At 59.0% G+C, this 20,453-nt stretch overlaps 3 protein-coding genes across 16 annotated transcripts; 1 reads left to right on the top strand and 2 right to left on the bottom strand.

Annotated features, from left to right (window-relative positions):
- Positions 1–496: 496 nt before the first annotated feature.
- Positions 497–3,600, bottom strand: HIRIP3 (HIRA interacting protein 3). Of its 2 annotated transcripts, XM_003809352.5 has the most exons (7): positions 3,050–3,600; positions 2,852–2,972; positions 2,612–2,726; positions 1,415–2,352; positions 1,147–1,315; positions 966–1,064; positions 497–877 (listed from the first exon to the last, which is right to left on the bottom strand). In XM_003809352.5, exons 1-7 carry the CDS (start codon positions 3,112–3,114, stop codon positions 714–716), a joined length of 1,671 nt encoding a protein of 556 aa, XP_003809400.2. In that variant the 5' UTR covers positions 3,115–3,600; the 3' UTR covers positions 497–713. The 2 variants fall into 2 exon arrangements, with proteins under 2 accessions (XP_003809400.2, XP_008959831.1); XM_008961583.4 differs by lacking the exon at positions 1,415–2,352 and having other exon boundaries at positions 828–877; positions 3,050–3,184.
- A 26-nt stretch (positions 3,601–3,626) lies between these two features.
- Positions 3,627–13,309, top strand: INO80E (INO80 complex subunit E). Of its 3 annotated transcripts, none has more exons than XM_063597434.1 (7): positions 3,627–3,905; positions 4,061–4,131; positions 4,322–4,374; positions 8,278–8,356; positions 8,448–8,559; positions 8,933–9,049; positions 12,088–12,177. In XM_063597434.1, exons 1-7 carry the CDS (start codon positions 3,825–3,827, stop codon positions 12,154–12,156), a joined length of 582 nt encoding a protein of 193 aa, XP_063453504.1. In that variant the 5' UTR covers positions 3,627–3,824; the 3' UTR covers positions 12,157–12,177. The 3 variants fall into 3 exon arrangements, with proteins under 3 accessions (XP_063453504.1, XP_014197220.2, XP_003809401.2); XM_003809353.4 differs by lacking the exon at positions 12,088–12,177 and adding an exon at positions 12,740–13,309 and having other exon boundaries at positions 3,772–3,905; XM_014341734.4 differs by lacking the exons at positions 8,933–9,049; positions 12,088–12,177 and adding an exon at positions 12,740–13,309.
- DOC2A (double C2 domain alpha) lies at positions 13,033–19,918 on the bottom strand. Of its 11 annotated transcripts, none has more exons than XM_055099780.2 (12): positions 19,726–19,918; positions 18,420–18,510; positions 17,482–17,756; positions 16,999–17,078; positions 16,723–16,797; positions 16,517–16,626; positions 14,696–14,822; positions 14,554–14,613; positions 14,308–14,471; positions 14,119–14,200; positions 13,936–14,032; positions 13,033–13,855 (listed from the first exon to the last, which is right to left on the bottom strand). In XM_055099780.2, the coding sequence occupies exons 3-12, from the start codon at positions 17,741–17,743 to the stop codon at positions 13,710–13,712; spliced, it is 1,203 nt and encodes a 400-aa protein (XP_054955755.2). In that variant the 5' UTR covers positions 17,744–17,756; positions 18,420–18,510; positions 19,726–19,918; the 3' UTR covers positions 13,033–13,709. The 11 variants fall into 11 exon arrangements, with proteins under 11 accessions (XP_054955755.2, XP_054955753.2, XP_054955756.2 ...); XM_055099778.2 differs by having other exon boundaries at positions 19,648–19,918; XM_055099781.2 differs by having other exon boundaries at positions 17,482–17,752; positions 18,424–18,510; positions 19,726–19,916.
- Between the last annotated feature and the right edge of the window lie 535 nt (positions 19,919–20,453).

Genomic DNA, 20,453 nt, shown 5'->3' on the forward strand with positions numbered 1-20,453 from the left:
CACACAGACCCCGGGCAGCTCCATCCTCACGAATCTTCCCACAAGCTTCAGCAGCCAGAGTTCAGTGGAGACCTCATGTGACTGCAGAGGCTGGGCCTGTAGCCAGAGGCCTAGAGGGCTGGGACTGGCCCAGGAGGTCTGGGCTTTTCCCCACCCCTTTGAGGCTAACAGCCCGTGGACAAAGTGGCTGTTTGCATAAGGGAGAAGGCTTAAGCACTGGCTGCCCACAAGTCATTCTATCCCTCTCCCAAGTGGGCATTAGGTTATCAGACTAGGCTAAAAGCAGAGGGGCCACTGGGTAGGCGGGCAGCACAGGAGCCACACACCCTTCTCCAAAAGGGTCTGGTGGCTGTTGGATGACAGGGTCTGGAGGCAGGGACTTCTTCCAGGAACCCGGGGGAAATTAAAGGGAACCAGGCCAGGGGAGGAGGTGGAGGCAGTGACTACTGCTCAGTTTCCTGGCCCAAAATACAGGAGGTGAGAATGGGGGACCAAATTTGACGAGGTGATTAAAAACACTCCTTTATTGAGTCTTAAAAAATAAACACCTTAAATGGACAGCGTGAAGCTGAGAAGTAGCATCCCAACAGCTTGTGTCCTTGGGAGCTGCAGTCTTCTCTGAAGGAAGCTGCTTCTGTTCCACAGACACAGGGCAAGGGGTGCTATGTATGCTTTGTACATGTATCAAGGCTCCCTCCTGGGGATGGCAGAGCTCAGTTACTCTCGCCATCACTGCTGATGATGCCACGCATATGTGACCAGTCTGGGGGTGCGGGACGGGGCCGCTCTTCATCTGAGTCCAGGGTCCGTCGGTACAGCTCCCCTGGGGGTGCTGCTTCTCCTAAAGGGTTCCAGGCTGTACGTCTGCGTGGCCGGCCTAGGGGAAAGGGGAAACGAGAGATCAGATGTCTGAGAATGTCCAACCCCACCTATCTGCTCCTGGGCAGTGAGAGGAAACCCCTTACCCGAGCCACTGATGATGTTCGCAACATCCAAGGAGGCCACCTCAGCTGCCTCCTCCCTCTGCTCCTTCAGGGCCCGACACTTCTCTAGGGAAGGGGTACCTGGGGCAGAAGAAGCTGGTGATTCTCTCCTCCCCAGCAGGAAGGCCCTCTCCTGCAGCCCCCAGGGCACGCCGGGCCTCACCCTTCATGCCTAGCGCTTCCAGTTCTGCCCGGAGGATACTCAGGCGCTCCTTGTGTGAGCAACAGGAGCCCAACAGCTTCTTGTAGTTTCGATGGGCACCACAGGCCCGAATGTAGCGCTTCAGCCTCATCACAGCCGGGTGGTCCTCTCCACGGCGACCTGAGCCAGCCTAGCAAGGAAAGACAGCAGCTGAAGGCCAAGCCTGCTGGGCCTGAGGCAGGGTCTCCCTCTTCCCTAATAGTGGCCTCCCACCCCTCCTCACCCTCACCTTCCCTCCTTTGGCCTCTGGACTTCCGTCTGAGGAGGAAGAGGAGCTTCGTGTCCTGCCTTTCCTGGAGCTCTTCTTGGAAGAGTGGTTCTTCCTCTCCCCCTGGGGGCCTCCCCCTGCTTCGCTGTCACTTACCTCCCTCTCCAAGTCACTTTCCTCACCACTGGTGCTGCCCAGTCTGGCCATCTTTCTAGAGCCTTTAGCTGTGGGTTCCCCCTTCCCACTGTCTTCCTCGTCCTCACTGCTTCCACTCAACCTCTTCCCACCCTTAAGCTGGGTCCTGTCCTCACTCTTCCTCTGCACTGGGGGTTCTCTATCTCCCCCACTGTCATCCCCACTGCCTGCTGCCTCTTTCTGCTCTTCCTCGCTGTCTGAGTCTCCCAGGAGCCTCTTTGCCTGGCTTTTCTGCTTACAGCTTCTCTCCTCCCTAGCTGACTTTCTCCGGCCATTGCTCCTGGTTCTGGGTTTCCAATCCCCCTTTTCCTCATCCTCTTCTTTCTCTTCCTCCCCCACTTCCTCCTCTCTGTGCTCTTTCTTCTGGGCTAGGATCTCCTCTTCACTCTCCTGTTCACTTTCCTTCAGGCTTTTAGTTCCTTTATTTCCCTCCACCTTCTTTGCTGTCCTCTGAACGGGTTCTGCCTCGCTCTCCTCACTTTCTTCCCTGGCCTGCTTCCTACTGACTGAGGCCTTGCCTGGTGCCTGCTTCTTTACCACAGGTTTCTTCCTAGTCTTCCCCTTGTACCCCTTTTCCTCCTCCTCACTGCTCTCCTCTCCCCTCTGTGCGGGCAGGTCCCTCTGCCGTTCCTCATCACTGCTCTCCTCAACTGCCTTTGAGGCTCGCCTTGGATTCTCCTCTTTGGCTGGGCTGACTTCTGCTGCCACCCCATTCTTTGCTGGGGGTCCAAAGTAGTCTGGGCTGGAGGCTTCAGAGCCGGACTCTGGAATATGGAGAGGAGAGAGGGTTGAGACAGGCTCCTCCTGTCCCTTCTCCCTTCACTTCGGATAGGTTGCCTCGAGCCCTGCCCTGACAGTTGGAGGGGCAGCAGGAAACAACTATCTGTACTTGCTGTTCCCGGTTCTTGACTCACTAGCCTTGCTCCCTCATCTAACGCCTGGGGACATAAGAGATGCGCAGTGAATGCTTCTTGAGTGAACCAACGATGCAGAAGGCCCCCACAGCAGGGAGGAAGCACTAACCCGACTCTGAATTGAAGCGGAACCTTTTTCTCTCCAGGTCGCTACAAGGGGTGGGAGGCCTCTTGCCCTTCTTGGTAAGGTCCAGTTTGTCTTCCCTGGAAGCGGCTTCATCCACCTGTGTGTGCGCCAAGAGGGCAAACTATGCACCAAGGCTGCGCTCACCGCGCCCCGTCAGGCCCCTCCTCCTCAGCAGCAAGCCCCGCCTCCGCCTCCCGCGGCCCAGGCTCCGGCCCGGCACACCTGCATCTTCAGCAGCTCCTCCTCCACCAGCCGCTTCAGTGCCTGCTTCTCCTCGGGCTCCAGGTGGCTGCGGCCGGAGTGAGCCAAGTACCTCCGCCGCACGATGGAATGCGTAAGCGTGCTGCAGGGACATGGTGTCAGGACGGAGTCCCGTCCCACCCGCGCCCTTTCCAACCCCATCTCCAACCCCCTGGGCACCTGAGGTCCGGGCGGCCTCGGAAGAAGCTACGGGTGAACTCCTGCATCTCCTTCTCCCGCGCCATTTTGCTCAACCCGGGATTGACGGCTCCCGCCTTTTTTTCTTCTCGGCCTCCGTCAGCGCGTTTGACAGCGGCTCGCGCACGCGCAGTGCTGCGGCAACGTGGGGCGAGGGACCGTTGGCCCTTGGCCGCGGACCGCGTGGGCCGAGAACTTTGCCAGACGAGACTTGTTTTGTCTGGGCAGTTGGAGGGTCTCGCGGCTCCTACCCTTTTTTGGAACGGATCATTTTTAAAGTTCTCGTTAGAAACCAATTCGGCGCCGGCACCCTTTGGGTGAAACGTAATCAGCCCGCGACGCTGCCTTCCTCACTGGTCACGGGCAACAGCTAGGCTGCTGTTATTTCGCAAGGCAGAAGAGAAAAGGCATCCTCGCGAGCAGATGAGGAACCTCGGGGATAAATCCTTTTGTGGCTTCAAGTGTCTAAGTACATTAGAGTCAGGAACGGCGCTTTCCAGCGTCCGCCATTTTTGTGGCGTCACTGCGTCGCTGCTACGCCATCCCCAGCGCAGCCACTCGCTGCCGCGCTCCTGTCCCAGTGTCCCCCGGGAGGTCGGCCCATGCGGTGACGTCGCCTGAGCGCGGAGTACGCCGGGAGTTGTAGTCCTGACGGCACAGCCTTGCAGCGTCTCCGGAAGTGGAGGCGGGAGCGGCAGGGCAGCCCCTGCTTGGGGTAGCGGGAGGGCAGACTCTGGGCGCCACTCCCGGGCCGGTCATGAACGGGCCGGCGGACGGCGAAGTGGACTACAAAAAAAAATACCGGAATCTGAAGCGGAAGCTCAAGTTCCTCATCTACGTGAGTGCTGCCGCGGGAAGGCTGTGGGGGATGAGGCCTGGCGCGGACAAGATCTCAGTTTACCCAGGTGTAAAGTGGGTGGGGCGAGCGGCCGCTGGTTCCGGGGCCCTTCACAGAGGACCGTTGGCCCAGCGCACCCCTTGCCCGTGATACAGGAGCACGAGTGCTTCCAGGAGGAGCTGAGGAAAGCGCAAAGGAAATTACTGAAGGTGTCCCGGGACAAGAGGTGAGGCACGTTGCAGGGGCGGAGGGCGATGTGGTTCCTAGGGAATCTACATTCGGACCCCATCCCCGAGTAGGGCCACAAGTGCATGGGCTCTTTCAAGGATCCGATGGGCCAGCTGGGAGGGACAGGTACCCAGGAGGACATTGCTGCGCTGGAAAATCACTGTCCGTGTCTCCTTCCCTCCCCTCAGTTTCCTCCTAGACCGACTTCTGCAGTACGAGAACGTGGATGAAGACTCTTCGGGTGAGCAAGGTCTTCAAAAATTGGTGGAGAGCATGGTTCCTGGTACTTAGCAAGCTTCCTGGGCCCCCGCCTTTTAGGCAGTGGTGGCTGATGCAGCCCCCAGTGGTCCTTAAGCCTAGTTGCTTGCCTTCCACCTCCACCGTTCTTTCATTCAGGCACTTACTGAGCACCTATTGTGTTTCAGGCACTGTGCTTGGCACAGGGGATACAGCAGAGGCAGAGATAGGCAAAGCCCTTGGCCTCTTGTAATTTATATTCTAGTTGGGAAGAATAAGTAAATGAAGACAATAGACTAGAATTTTAGGTCATAGTAAGGGCTTGAAGGTAATGTAAACAGTTATGCGGTAATGATTATAGTAGAACAGGGGTTGATGAATTGTTTCTGCAAAGGGCCAGATGGTAAGTAAGCTTTTTGCAACATACAATCTTTGAAGCACCTACTGAACTCTGCCATTGTAGTAGCAGCCGTACCCCATAGGCAAATACATGAGTATGGCTATGTTTCTATAAAACTTTATAGGCACTGAAATTTGAATTTCATATTTTTCCATATGAAAAATTTTTCTTTAGTTTTTTTTTTTTTCCAACCGTTTAAAAGCTTAAAAGCCATTCTTGGCCAGGTGCAGTGGCCCACGCCTGTAATCCCAACACTTTGGGAGACCGAGGTGGGCGGATCACAAGGTCGGGAGTTCAAGACCAGCCTGACCAACATGGTGAAACCTCGTCTCAGGAAGATACAAAAATTAGTCGGGTGTGGTGGCGTGCACCTGTAATCCCAGCTACTGGGGAGGCTGAGGCAGGAGAATCATTTGAACCATGGAGGCAGAGGTTGCAGTGAGCCGAGATCGCTGCCACTGCATTCCAGCCTGGGTGACAGGGCGAGACTCCGTCTCAAAAAAAAAAAACAAAAAAACGCCATTCTTAGCTTGCAGACCACACAAGCAGGCAGCAGGCAACCTCTGAATGGAGTACTCAAGAAAGGCCTTTCACAGAGTGACATTTGAGTTGGGACCAGAGAAGAAACCAGCCTTCCATCCTGGGCAACATAGTGAGACCCCATCTCAATTAAAAAAAAATTAGCCATGTATAGTGGTGTATACATGTGGTCCCAGCTACTTGGGAGGCAGAACCAGGAGGATCCCTTGCCTGAAAGGTCAAGGCTGCAGTGAGCCATGATAGCACCGCTGTGCTCCAGCCTGGGTGACAGAGCAAGACTGTCTCAAAAGAAAGAAACCCCATCCTTGCTAATACAGTGAAACCCTGTCTCTACTTAAAATACAAAAAATTAGCCGGGGATGTTGGTGGGCACCTGTAATCCCAGTTACTCGGGAGGCTGAGGCAGGAGAATGGCGTGAACCTGGGAGGTGGAGCTTGCAGTGAGCTGAGATTGCACTACTGCAGTCCAGCCTGGGCGACAGAGCCAGACTCCATCTCAAAAAAAAAACAAAAAAAAAAAAACCAATCTTGTGAAGAAGTGGGCTAGAGCTGTCCCGGCAGAATAATATAAATGCAGCTACCCTGAGGTAAGAACAGGTCAGGCTTGGTTGAAGAGCAGAGGCATGAAAGAGAGAGAACACTGTTTTCGTCCTTTTAATTGAATATTGTCTGCAGTTAACTATATTTTACATCATAACCAGGGCCCCACATGTTAAACAAAACAAAGTTTAACGAAACATTTTTAAGATCACTGTATCCAATTCATCCTGACACTTTTTAGACTGCTTTTTTCCCCTTCTTTTAATGCTGGTTGCAAACCAATAAATTGATTTCATGACCCACTAATGGCTTGAGACCCACAGTTTGAAAAAGCCCTAAGGTAGGCATTTGTGGGCCTCTTCCTGGGTGAGGCCCTCGTAAGCCATGTCACGTAGAATCACCTCTCTCCGTGGTGCCTTTAAACATTGGTCTGGGCCGGGCATGGTGGCTCACGCTTGTAATCCCAGCACTTTGGGAGGCCGAGGCAGGCAGATCACAAGGTCAGGAGATCAAGACCGTCCTGGCTAACATGGTGAAACCCTGTCTCTACTAAAAATACATAAAATTAGCCGGGTGTGGTGGCGGGCGCCTGTAGTCCCAGCTACTCAGGAGGCTGAGGCAGGAGAATGGTGTGAACCTGGGAGGCGGAGCTTGCAGTGAGCCGAGATTACGCCACTGCACTCCAGCCTGGGCAACAGAGCAAGACTCCGTCTCAAAAAAAAAAAAAAGCACATTGGTCTGAGGCAGGGATTGGCATGTGGCAGCCAGCCACGTTTTAGGACGTAGTGTTTTGTCAGAACGCATGATACCCATTTGCTTGTTATTATAGGAGGATTGTAGATAAGGTTGGGGAAATAGGCAGGGGCCCACTCAGGTAGGTCATAGTAGGAGATTTGGCTTTTATTGTAGCCTCTCATCCCCTGCCTCTTCCTTCCCTAGGGGCTTCCAGTTAACATCCTGTTTGAGGGGAATTCAGGGCAGGAGGTGGGAGAGAACCCAGCATGTTCATGGCCAGAGTGGGTTGCATCTGAGGAGGAAGAGCCAGCGATGCGAGCCCCACTCCTGTCCTGGAGGCCCACGCCCTGGCCAGGGAGACACTCGCAAACGACGCTTTTCAGCACAGTGTGAGGGCAGCCATGACGAGAGTAGAGCGTTCCAGGAGAGCCTGCAGTTAACTGGGCTTGAGGGATTCTGGAAGACTTCACAGAGGAGGTGGCATTTAATCTGCTTCTTAAAGGGTCTGTCTGAGCAGAGACATTGGTAACGGCTTCTATAGGTGTAGCAGTCGTTTGTTCGATGAAAGATGGCCCTTCTAGGCAGAGGCACTGAACTAGGAAATACATTTCTTTTTTGACGAAATAGGTCAGTGTGCTTTAAAGAATACAGTTATGTTAGTTGACCAGAAAGGTACATTGAAGCCAGATTAAGCAGCACCATGAATTCATGCAGGTAGTGGGTGATGTCATCAGGAAGGATGTGACCAGGTTTGTTTTAGGTCACTCTGGGGTTGGGGGTGGACAGTGGGTGGCACGGTGAGGTGAGACTGCTTAGCAGGTGATTTTGACGTGCTGGTGGCCTGACCTGTGTTAGTTGGTGTGGGGACCAGTGGCTGGAGGGGAGGACTTCAGGGGTAGATGAACAGGACCCTGGTTATGGGGAGTGGGGCAGAGGCAGGAGTTGAAGACTGCTCAGCTCAGAGGCAAGGAACCAGTGGCATCAAACAGCCAAGGAGTCACAGACCTGGCTTGGAGTCTTAGCCTCACACCTTACTTTCTGAGCCTCGGTGACCTCATGTGACAAGTGGAGGTGCTGCCCTTCCCATCCTTCCTTGGATCTGATGACAAGGAGAGGTGGTGAGTGGGAAAGAGCCTGGCACCCTGGCCATGCGTGGCAGGTGTGTTACGGAGAAACCAGAGCGGGCGGGGGGCTGGGGAGGCTGGAGAGGCTATGGGCCTCCCTGGGACAGCTCGAGTGTGTGGTGCATGCGTGTGCCCACCAGCTGGTGAGTCAGATTCCCCCAGGGCCCTTCTGTTGGGTTTTGGTTTGTTTCATTTTTTTGAGGCAGGGTCTTGCTCTGTCACCCAGGCTGGCGTGCAGTGTTAAAATCACAGCTCACTGCAGTCTCAATCTCCAAGTAGTTCTCCTGCCTCAGCCTCCTGAGTAGCTGGGACTACAAGCACACGCCACCATGCTTGGATAATTGTTTTTGTTTTTAATAGAGATGAGGTCTTGCTAGGTTGTCCAGGCTGCTCTTGAACTCCTGGCCTCAAGCGATCTGGCCACCTCAGCCTCTCACAGTGCTGGGATTCCAGGCGTGAGCCCCCGCACCTGGTCTTCCGGTGCCCTTCTGTAGTGTAGAGGAGGTTATACCTTTCTGGGATGGACTGGGATCCCCCCATCCCCACTGACCAGCTGTCCCCATCACAGACTCAGATGCCACTGCATCATCAGATAACAGCGAGACAGAGGGGACACCCAAGTTGTCTGACACACCGGCCCCTAAGAGGTGAGAAGAAGATGCATTCCTCTCGCTGGGGAGGGTCAGGTGGGCGCCTGGGCTCCTAGCCACCTCTGACCTCACCCTGTCCTTTCTCCAGGAAGAGAAGCCCTCCGCTGGGGGGCGCCCCCTCTCCCTCCAGCCTCTCCCTGCCTCCTTCAACAGGGTTTCCCCTTCAGGCCTCCGGGGTCCCCTCCCCATACCTGAGCTCGGTGAGTTGGGGTCAGGGATGGGAAGTGCTTGGGAGTAAGGTGGGCGTCATTTGGGCAGAAGGGCTGGGCCTCGGGGCAAGGCCAGCCCAACTTTGGGGACATCTGTCTGGGTGTGGCCCAAGTGTCCCGTGGAGGGTGTGAGTCGGGGCTGCCCCCTTCTCTCTGGTATAGGAACGGGGCCAGGCCTGACTGAGGAGAGCAAAGCCCAGGACAGCATCCTGCTGCTGCCCGGCCCTTCTGTGCTCGGGAGCCCCGGGAGCCGCACTCATCACCATCTCTTTTGTTTTTCCATCCTCCTTCTGTTTGCATTTCTTCCCCCACCCTCACCCCGGTCCATTCCACCTCCCATCTCCATCCCCGCTCCCGCCCGCAGCTGGCCTCCCCCCGCTACCCCCCATTCCCTTCTGACTACCTGGCCCTGCAGCTGCCCGAGCCCAGTCCCCTGAGGCCCAAGCGGGAGAAACGGCCCCGCCTGCCCCGGAAACTCAAGGTACCCTGACGTGGGGGTGCTAGGGAGGGGCAGGACGGCAGGAGGACAGTCACCTGAGGGAGGCTGAAGGCGGGGGCCTGTCAGAGAACCATGAACAGTTAATTTGGGGACCCAGTCAGCACTTAGCACTGAGGGGTGGATCACAGAAGTCTCGGCTTACAGGCTTGTATGGAGACAAATCAGGGCAGAACCAGCCTTGGGGGACCCGGTGTGCGGATGCCAGGGATCCCGCCCTTTCATGGCTGCAGTGTAGCGGGGCCAGGCTCATTTTCCCAGGGGGGCGTGTTCTGTGATGCCAGGTAGCCCCAGACCGGGTCAGGATTATGGGATCTAGAGTCAAGTCAAGACTCCGTGTTAGAAACCACGTGGCCTTGAGCAGGTCTCTGCTACCCTCTAGGCCTCCTAGGCTTGGCACCTATAGGGTGAGTGGTCCTACTCGATGTGACCAGCAAGCGCCCCTGGAGCGCCTCCTGTTACACGGCAGTGCACAAAGCAGACCAGTGCCTGCCCTCACAGAGCTCACAGTCTAGCAAGATAGGCAGAAAACACACCAGAAAAGTAGGTACTTGTGGAGAAGAACAGAGTGAGGTCCAGAGCATGGGGACGCCAGGGGGACGAGGCTGACACTTAGGGCCCAGCAGTCTGGGATGTTCTTTGATCAGAGACTTACAGGAAATGGCAGCAAGCCGTGTGGCTCCTGGGCAGTGTTTCTGTCGGGCAGAGTCTGTGTTTGGGAGAAAAGTAAGCAGGGAATTGGGTCCCGGAGCAGGTCAGAGGGGGAGCTCCTGAGGTGCCAGTGTGCAGGATTCGCTGTGAATGAAGCCTTGGAGACAGCAGTTCCCTGGCGGGGCGCAGGTTGCAGGTGTGGAGGGGGAGTGATCTAATTGCATCTTAACAAAATTGCAGACACTGGTGGTCAGAGAACAGACTGAGCGGTGGAGTGAGTTGGGACGGGAGTGAGGAGGCCACCACGGTAAACCAGGCCAAGGGCAGAGGGTCCAGAGGGAGCTGCGGACCCATTTCAGAGAATGAGCATGGGAGTTCCTGGAGGACCTGGTGTGGTCTATGCGGGAGAGAGGCCAGGATGCCTCCAGGGCTTTAGTCTGAGCACGAGTGGAGTCTCCCTCCCTGGAGATGGGAGGGCTGTGGGACCACAGGCTTGGAGGAAAGCTGAGTCTGGCCGCGGATGTGTCAGGTGCCATCTGGAAAGGCAGCTAGATAGCGGCCCGTGAGGGGCTGCGCATTTGGAAGCCGCCAGGCTGGCGGTAGATGCAAGCCTTGGGAGAGATGGGGATGGGCTGAGGGGCAGAGCGGAGTGGGGACCAACTGGGCGGCTCCCAGGGTTCTGGAGCCAGAAGCAGAATGAGAGGCCGCATTTGCGGTGGTCTGGAGTACAGGATCTGGAGCTCTAATCCCAACTCTGCCATTTTCTCCGTGTGACCTTGGCCCTGTCAGGCTTCACCTCTTGAGCCTGAGAAGCAGAGGTGACAGTACTGGCCCTGGTTCTTAGCAGGGGGGTGGCGGGCAGGGTAGGGGGTGGCGCAGCACTGGGGGGCACTTTGAGGCTTTCTGGCTGGGTGCTGAGTCCTGAAGCAGAGTCATGTCCGGGAGCAAAGTTGTAGACATTCTGGAGAGAAGGTTTGAGAGGGTGGCCCAGGTCCATGGCTGTCGGGGGAGGTGGGGAGAAGCCAGGAAAGGCCTCAGCAAGGAGAACGTGTGAGCCCAGGGTGAGTGGATTTGGATATTCCTGGCTGAAGCCATAGTGGGAAGGGAGACAGGGCCATAGGGAAAGCACTGCCTGGGCCAGAGCAGGAGTGGTAAGAAATTGGCAAGAAGAACTGGGTGGGGTGGGGTCATGGAAGGCCTGGACAGTGGCCTGAAGTGGGAATTTGTCTGTTACTGTCAGGGGAGCGGGAGTCCCTGAAGGGTCAGGGGAGTGAGGAGATGGAAGGAAGGGAGTCCAAGCAGAGGAAGGATAGCTGTGAAGACAGAAGCAGGTTGGTTCTGTCAGGCCTGAGTTGGACTTGGCCGGCTTTGAATCCCAGCTCTTCCAGTGCTCACCATGCGACCTCAGCGTTGTCATTTCACTCTTTAAGCCACAGCTCTCTTTCTCCATTCAGTGGCGGCATTGTGCGGAGAATGTGAGTGAAGGGATGAAAATCGCTCGGCCCGTGCCTGGCCCCTAGTAAGCCACAGAGAAATGTGAGCCGCTGCCAGTCAGGCTGAGAGGACGCCACTGAGGAAGTCCAGGCCAGGGTGGGACATGCTGCGCACAGTGGGGAAGGAGAGGAGGTGGCCAGAGAAGGGGATGGTCCTTTCCAGTCATACACGCATGTCTGCTTCTGTGTGTACATGTGGGGGCCTGGTGCAGGGCGTGGGGGTGCTGTTCAGAGTTGGACCCCCCGTCATCCATCCTGCCAGCCTCCTATACCCTGAGGCCTGACCCACCCTGGCCCCCACACCACCCCAGCAGCGGAGGTGAGAGTGAGTGAGGGCTCCTTAGGAAGCAGAGAGGAGGCTACAGGGCCAAATGTGACACTCAGAAGGGCCACTGGAGACCACGCATGGCGTTTCCTGCCAGCCCACTCAGCATCTAGCCCAGGGCCAGACTGGACACTGCCCCGCAGGACCCAGCAGGCCTAAGCCTCAGGACCTCCATGTCCACACCAGGTTCAGCCTCCTCTGCTGGCATGTGACTTCTCCCCGCTTCCCGCTCCCCAGTGTCCTGAGGCTGGGAGGGCATTAACAGAAACCACCTGACACACAGCAGGTGCCCAGTTTGTGCCCACAGACAAAGCACGGGGACTGCAGAGGAGACCCACAGAGCTCTCTAGGGAGGGTTTGTGAGGACCTGGCAGCGGGGGGGAGCTGAAGGGTTGAGCAGGGCAGAGGCCACTTCCCACCCTCAGAGGACAAAGCAGGACTTCTGACAAATAGAGCAGGATGCCCAGGTGGAGGGGCTGCCTGTCGTCCCGCAGGCGGCACTCCCGCCCCGAGGCCCCGAGTGGCACGGTGACGCGCTCAGGTCTGTGTTTTAGAGCGCGCGCTCTGGCTGCCGTGCGGAGGAGCTGGATCTGGGAGAGGCTGCGGGCAGGGAGTCCAGTTAGGAGGCTGGGACCGCAGCCCAGGTGAGCTAAGAGGAGGGCTGGGCCTAGGCCACAGCTGCGGGGATCCCGAGGAGGGGCCCATCCAAGACATAATACAAGCTTCTTGGGGGCAGATAAGCCGCTGGGGCTCCTGGCTCAGGCAGCCTGCAATACCCTCCACCGAACCAGTGAGTGCCGCAGAAGAGGGAGAGGAGGAGTAGGGAGAGGAAGCTGGTGGCAGGTGGCACCTCCGGGGCCGGCAGGCAGGCAAGCACTCCAGGCCGACTCCGCCTCTGGCTTAACCCCTGTCTCAGGGCAGCCCAGGCGCCTCCCTGGAGAGGGCAGGTGCCCGGGCCTTTCCCTCCCGGTTTCCTGTGAGATACCCCCATCCCCTCATCTCACCTCCATCACCACCCCCAGGCACTTGCTGGTTTGAGGCTCTCGAGGGGCTGAGGGGGCAGGCCCTGAGTGCAGCATGGGTTGGCCCAGCTGTGCCCAGGGCCTCTTCCCCCTCCCCAGAGCTGCCCTGGGGGGCAAAGCCCAGTCTCCTGAGGCCCCAGTGCCTCCCTGACTAGTCCCCCTGTGTTTCTTCCCCCTGCTGCAGATGGCGGTGGGACCCCCCGACTGCCCTGTGGGAGGGCCGCTGACCTTCCCTGGCCGGGGTTCTGGGGCTGGGGTCGGGACAACCCTGACCCCCCTCCCACCGCCCAAGATGCCCCCCCCCACGATCCTGAGCACGGTCCCTCGGCAGATGTTCAGCGATGCAGGTAGCGGGGACGATGCCTTGGATGGAGACGATGACCTGGTGATCGACATCCCGGAGTGACCGTGACATCACGCCATGCCCACCACGGCCCCGCCCGGCGCCCTCCCCGTGCCAGCACACACGAGTCCAGCTTCCTTGGAGGTGTTTATTGATGCCCAGCTGCCATGCTCCGGCCACTGACACAACCAGAAAAGGCGTAAACATGCACGGGTGTCCCCCAGGAGGGTGGCAGGGGCCCTGCCTTCAAACCCCGGCCCCCTCCAGGGGACAGTTATTTAAACGAGTGGCCGGGAGCATCTGCCACCTGCTGGGGAGGCAGAGACCCTGCAATGGCCACCTCTTTAAAAGGGCAGCTGTACAGGGCTAGGTTTTTTCAATGAAGTTTCTGTATTAAAGGAGTGGCTCTGGGTTTGTTTTTTGTCCTTTTTTTTTGAGACATTCTCCTCCTCTGAACCTCCCCTAATCCGACCTCCTCCCTGTTGGGGGAGAGGGACGGGGCAGCGTGGAGAGGCAGGAGTGAGGAGCGCGGGGGCCTGGGGCCGGGCTCTGAGCACTGCCCGGGTGTGCAGATGATGGGGGGTTTGCATATTTGCAGGGACTAGCGAGTCAGGCAGGAGGTTTGCATATGTGAATATAGAACTCCACAGCCCCTCATGAGCAGACAGACCCGGGTCACGGAGACTCACAAAAATAAGACAGGTAGTGCAGGGTGGGGGCAGCCCACCCTGTGTAAACGTGCAACACACTCGTGCGAAGGTTGGGTACTGGACCCGGCTCGATGGGCCTGTGCCGGGACACTGCTGTCCACTCAGGCTGAGGACAGAGCCCCGGCCGCAGGGGGCAGCTCACTGGTCAGGGTGTGCCAGCGCTCCAGGGCTGCGTCCGGCTGCTGCAGGCAGTCACTCCAGTGCTTCCGAGCCTCGCCTCGGGCACCTGGCCCCAGGGACACGCCACCTGGGGAGCAGGTGGCAGGGTCAGGGCCACCTCCCTGCCACTTGCCCGCCCTCAACACCCGCAGCCAGCTCCTCCCTCACCAATGAAGTCATTGGATTTGCCAATGTCATAGTCCCAGACGGTGACTTCCAGGGTCTTGGTGGCCAGAGTGGAGAGCTCTATCTCGTAGAAAAACTCCTGGGGACAAGGCCGGCCACCCGTTCGTGAGCCAGCTCCCCAGCCCCTCCCTGGCCTCCCTCCATGTCCCGTCCCCTCCTGGGTACCTCGTTAAATTCTGGGTTGAGAGTCTTCTTCTTCACGCACGTCTTATGCTTGGATTTCTTGTCCACATCGGGCCTCAGGTACCTGGGGGTGGGGTGGAGGGAGACGAACTGAGGGGTGAGGGACAGGCCAGGCCCAACTCAGACCAGGGCAGGCTCCCTGGGGAGGAGAGGGTCAGAGCAAGGGCTCACGTCTTGACGTAGGGGTCCGAGTAACCGTTGACGTCCATGGCAGCCAGATGGGCGCAGCGCAAGATGCCTACCAGCAGTCCCCGGCGCCGCGAGCTGTAGCTGAGACTCAGCAGGATGCGGCCACGCTCCTCCAGCAGCCCCTGCCCCTGCTCCACCTGCTCCAACTGCGGGGCACAGACTCAGGGTCAGCCTGGGCCCCTGCAGCCTCCCACCCACATGCATCCCCATCCCCATGAGGTGCCTCACCTCCTTCAGATAACAGGAGATGCCCCTCAGCGCCGCTGACATGGAAGAGGGGGACGCCAGCTGAGGGGGCAAAGAGAAGGTTCTGGAAGCCTGGCCTCCCCAGGGCCCCCTCCCCTGGCGCCCCTGCAGCCCCCACACAGACCGGGACCTGGCGCTCGAGGCAGATGTTAAAATGCTTCTTCTGCGAAGGCTTGAGGCGGCGGAGGGGCACGCGGATCTCCCCAATAAACTCATTGTGACTCAGCTTGTCCTCATCACAGACGGCGATCCTGGTGGGGAACTGCAGTGTCAGGGCCCCTGGGGTACCTGAGCCCCATTCCGGGGTGTCGGAAGGGCCTTGGACCAGCCCAGCTCGCCCTAAACACTACGTCTCATCTGGAAGACAGGCTGGCACTTGAGAAGGACAAGCAGATTTGCCCATTCCTCTGTCCCTCCCTCTGCAGCCACCCGGCTGTCCCTGGTCCATCAGCACATGCTCAGCCATTGTGGGAAGCCCTCAGAAATCTTGGAGCACGCTGCTCACTGCCTCCATTCAGGGCCTGGGGGCAGGAGCCGAACACCACGGTGGATGTGGCCATAGACACAGGCCGTGAGAGCTAGAAGGGCCTTGGAGCCTTGGGCAGCCAGACGAGTACCCCACGCCTCCTCGGGAACCCCCGTCCTTTTCCTGCATGCAGCAGAGAGCCAGCCCCGCAGGGACTCACTAAGAAATTATTGCTTTCCAGCCATCTGTCCTCCTGCAGTCCCTGCCCTGCCTCCGCAGTGACCCACTACCAGGTTGGGCATCTGTGGCATGGAGGATGGGCAGATCCCAGCCCTGCCACTTCTGAGCCACCTGTGTGACCTTGGGCAAGTCACTTGATCACCCTATGCCTCAATTCCCATCTGTAAATGGAGATAGTCAAGGGAAAGAAAGAAATGTGAAAATGCTAAGCCTGGGCTGGGCCCTGGTGAGCGCTCATTTTTTGGTCTCATTCTGGTTTTGGCCTCTGGCCTCCCCTCCATTCCACCCGAATAGCTGACACCAAGGTGGCCTCTCTGCCGCACAGCCCTGACCATCAGGGAAGGTCCGAGCTGCAAATCCAAGCACAAAGGCAGAGGTCTCTCCAGAGCCTGGGTTTCGCTGCCCGCCACCTGACTTGAGGGAGTACTCTCCCTACATCTCCATCTCCTAGGATGGCGGAGCAAGTTCCCTGTCCCTGAAGATTTCACTCCTTAAGAGATTTTAGGGGAACTCAAGGCACGGAAGGGGCAGACCAAAGCTGCAGAGGTCTGGCTTAAGCCAAGGGCTCTGAGAAGGGGTCTCGGCAACCCAGGAACGTTTTTGGGAGGGGGCAGAGCTTGGACTGAACCTCAGATGAGCGGAATTTAGGCTGGCAGGAAGGAGCTTTCCAGATAGAAAACAACAGGAAAAGTTCAGGAGTTGTGGAACTGGCCAGTTGGAAGAAGGGAGTCCTCTGTTTGAGGGGCAGAAGATACTTTGTTTTGTTTTTGAGATGGAGTCTCCATCACCCAGGCTGGAGTGCAGTGGTGCGATCTCGGCTCACTGCAACCTCTGCCTCCCGGGTTCAAGTGATCCTCCTGCCTCAGCCTCTCGAGTAGCTGGGATTTACAGGTACATGCCACCACGCCCGGCTAATTTTTGTATTTTTAGTAGAGACGGGGGTTTCACCAAGTTGGCCAGGCTGGTCTCGAACTCCTGACCTCAAGTGATCCGCCCACCTCGGCCTCCCAAAGTGCTGGGATTACAGGTGTGAGCCACCACACCTGGCAGGCAGGAGATATTGAGGGGCAGGAATGGCAGGGAAGAATTTTGGCCTGCTGCCAAAGGGGCTAGGGAGCCGCTGATGGTTCTTGAGCATCAGAGAGGTACGGGCTTAATGGGACATAGATCAACCAACCAGCAGTTACAATGTCAGCTGTCCCCGAGCTGCTGCTAGGTGGTGGGGAGGGGGGCCCTCACCTGAGCACCTTGTGCGTGATGTCGTCATCTGTGATCCCGCTGTAAGTCAGGTTCTCATTCCACACGGGATTCAGTGTGTTCCTCTGAGTCTTCGTTTTTAGCTTATTGGCCTGGGATGTGGGGATGAAAGATTCTCAATACCTGTCCTCCAGCCCCACAGGCTGGAGTCATGGGCTGGGCCAGGCGGGGCGAGAGGAGGCTGTTACCTTACAGGCTCCAGGCAGCAAATGCAGCTTGACGTAGGGGTCGGCGAGGCCATTGAAATCCATGGGCTTGAGGCCCTGGAGAGGAGGGCAGGGGAGAGGGCTAGAGGCTCCCGGCACCTCTCTCCATCCCTCTTGTAGAGCTGGACCCTGGAGGAGCCCAGAAGGAGGGGGCAAGGGCAGGAGGAAGGAGCAGGCCTGGGAAGGGAAGGAGGAATGGGCCCCCTCTGGGGGCTGCACGCAAACCGGGCCCGGGCTTGGGTGGCAGGGAGTGCCCACCTTGGCCCTGAGGATGCTACAGTGCAGAGTGCAGGAGGCCCGGTCGTAGAGAAGGTCAAACTCCAGCGTGCCTAGGGCGGCTGGAGAGAGAGGAAAGGCAGCATGGGTCGGTATGGAGACAGGTGTGTGCGAGAGGCCAGCAGGTGGGCACTGGCTCTGTGTGTCTCTCTCTCTTGCCAGCCCGCGAGTGTGAGTGCAAGAGGCTGAGTGGGCCCATGCATGTGTGCGTCTGGGTCCCTGGCTCGGCCGCAACTGGGGCTGTGTGGGTGGTGGAGTGTCTCAGCAGAAATACTGAATATTGAGCCTTGCTGAAGCTGTAATCTCCACGCTGACTGCAGCTGTGGTGGCCGTCCCTGCCACCCCCCCACTGCCCTCCTCCCCTACCTACATGCACAGCCAGCAGGGCCCATCCCCCTCTCCCCCCACCACGGCAAGCCTGGAGACCCCCACCAGCACATGGGGCCTCCAAGCCCCCAGACTCACTGGCATCATCCGAGTCATAGCTGTCCACCTCCGCACCATCCTCAGGCGTGGTGGCCCCAAGGAGGGCTGCAGGGGGGGCCAGAGCCAGGGGGACCAGATGGGCGGGGGCCTCCCCGCCGCCCCCGCCGCCCCCTTCAGGTCCTGGTCCCCGGGGGAAGTAGTCAGAGATCTGGCGGATGGGCCGGATGGGCCCGGGGCACACGTTGATGGCCATGTGCTCCTGGATGTTGATGGTCATGCGATCGCCCCTGCGGCCCCTCATGCAGCACCCCTGGCTAGGAGAGGGCGTGTGAGCCAGTGAGCCCATCATACCTAGCCATCCTGGCTGAGGGCCAGGCGACGGCCTCCTCGGTCTGCGGGGCCCTCACTGGCCTCCCTTCCTAGGTGTCGAGGGAGAGGGTGGCGTGTGCCAGCCGGTGGCAGGTGGGAGGCCTGGGCCCTGCAGACCCCAAGCTGACTCCACAGGGGCTGGGCTGCCAACCCACTCCTCGCAGAAGTCGAGGTTGCACCACCCCGTCCTCACCCACCCACTTCTAGGTTGTCCCTGTATCATCTTGCCAGCTCCTTCCTCTCCTCCGGGGCTCCCCTCTGCTCCTGAGCCTGCCTGTCCCCCAAGGGGCCCTGCAGGGCCCCGCCTCTGTTTCTCGGAGGCTCTGTCCTCCTCTGCACCAGGCGCTGGTCTAGTCAGCGTGTCACCCACCCCTCTAGGCTCCAACTGCCCACTGTCCCCTCATTCAGCCCCAGGACCTGTCTGCCTGCCTGGTTCCCCCGCTCGCTCACCACAGCCCACGGTGGAGACCCCAGCCTCAGATGCCACCTCTGGCTCCCCAGGGGAGCCAGAAATTGCAGCCGCAGAAGAGCCGAACACCCCCGTAGCGCACACAGGCTGGCACGCTTCCCCGCACCCTCACGCCCCCGGCCTGCCCAGCCCCCTGCACCTGCCTCTGCCTCCAACAGGTGCCCAGGCACTGGGGGGACGGCGGGCGCAGGCTGGGCGGCGGCGGCCGGCGAGGAGAGCGCGGAGTCGAGCTGTGCGAGCCGAGAGGGAGGGAGCGCCGAGAAAGTGCGGGGAGGAGGGGGTGAGCGAGGTGGAGGCGAGGATGCAGCCGGCGCGGCGGCGGGGGACGGGGAGGGGCGCCGGGGCTGGGGAGGGGGCGGGATCTCGGACTCCCACCCCGGGCCCGCTCGGGAGCGCACGCGAGCGCGCACACACACGTGTGCTCGCGCGCGCACACTCACGCAGGGGCACGCGGGCCGGCACACACTCGTGTGCACACATCCAGCCGGGCACCCCCGCGCGCACACGCCCGTGCCCACGTGTGCACGCTCGCACCCTTGCGCACACCCAGGCGCGCGCTGGCACACTTACCCGGAGAACTTCGCACACACACGCACTCGCAAACACGCGGGCTCCCTGCGCCACCAGGAAGCAGCCGCCAGAATCGCCGGGTGTTCCCCAACTACTCCTGGGAGACCTGGCCCCCCGCCCCCGCCCGCGCGCGCGGCCACGGCGCCTCCCTCCCTCCCGGGTCCCCTAGGCCGGACCACCGGCCTCGTTGTCATGGCGACGCCGGCTCATCTCCCCCCACCCCCGCGCGTCTTCACGCCCCTCCCCCGCAGGGAGCTGGGGCCTCCCTCCTCCCTTCCCCATGTCCGTAGGGACCCACAGGTTGACAGGAGCAGGGGGTCGCCTGCTGTCACCGGCCGGGGATCTCGGGGTCTCCCGAGCCAGGCTGGGGAGCCTCACGATCTGAGGGAGGAGGCAGAGGTCTGATACTGCGGCTTCCCCCACGCCCCCTCCCTTTGGCCGTTCAGGCCTCTCTCCTTGTGGCCCAACCCAACTCCCAGGGGCCCATGTCCCCTTACCAGGGATGGCATCTCCTTTGGGAACCACCCTCCCCCCTGCCATCCCCAGTTCTGCCCCGCAGGTGGGAAGGGACGTCGGGGCTTGGCTCTGAAGGCCCCAGAGCCCTGCGGTAGTTCCCCATGGGCTGCCATTTCTCACCCAAACCTTGCCACCCCCAAGCCGCCCCCCTGCCCGGCCCTGCGCCTGCCACGGAGTGTCAGTCCACCCCTGGCCTTCGGTCTTCGCTCACCTGTGCCCCAAACTTACCATCCCGAAGACACGAAGGGGCTTATCACCCCCGCTGCCCACCACTGACTCACCCAACCGTTTCCTGCAGTTCCTGGGACACACCTAGACGGCTCAGGCCTAGGGATCTTGGCTCACATGCGCTCCTCTACCTGGGAACCGCGCTTCCTTAGCGAGTCACCCTGGGTCCCCTCTTCCTAGGAGCCTTCCTGGGGCATCCCGCACTGCCCCTCAGCTCCAGCGCCGTCAGGACTCCGCTCAGCACCGCTTCGCCAGTGCCTCCCCTACCAGCAGGGAGTTCCACTGGAGCGGCTGATTCATCTGGGAGTCTCTAATGTCCCAAACTGGGCCTGGCACGAAGTCAGCATCTCTAAGTGCTGTTATTTAAAACAGCAATCTGGTTGCACGACAAGTGAACATACCTAACACCACCTAATCTTACCCTTAAAAATGGTGAAGATGGTACATTTCGATATGCGTATTTCATGGCAATTTTTTTTTTTTTTTTAATAAGAGAAATGGGGCCGAGAGTGGTGGCGGGTGCCTGTAATCCTAGCTACTCCAGGGACTGCGGCGAGAGGATCGCTTGAGTGAAGCCAGCCTGGGCAACACAGTGAGACACAGTCTCTTAAAAAAAGAAAAAAAAAAAAAGTAAGAGAAATTTAAAGTCAACAACACTGAGGGGGTGGGGCGCAGTGGCTCACGCCTGTAATCCCAGCGCTTTGGGAGGCCGAGGTGGGTGGATCACCTGAGGTCAGGAGTTTGAGACTAGCCTGGCCAACATGGTGAAACCCCATCTCTGCTAAAAATACAAAAAATTAGCCGGGCGTGGTGGCATGTGTCTTGGGAGGCTGAGGCAGGAGGATCGCTTGAACCCGGG

Source organism: Pan paniscus, chromosome 18, assembly GCF_029289425.2.
Source record: "Pan paniscus chromosome 18, NHGRI_mPanPan1-v2.0_pri, whole genome shotgun sequence".
Lineage (NCBI taxonomy): Eukaryota > Metazoa > Chordata > Mammalia > Primates > Hominidae > Pan > Pan paniscus.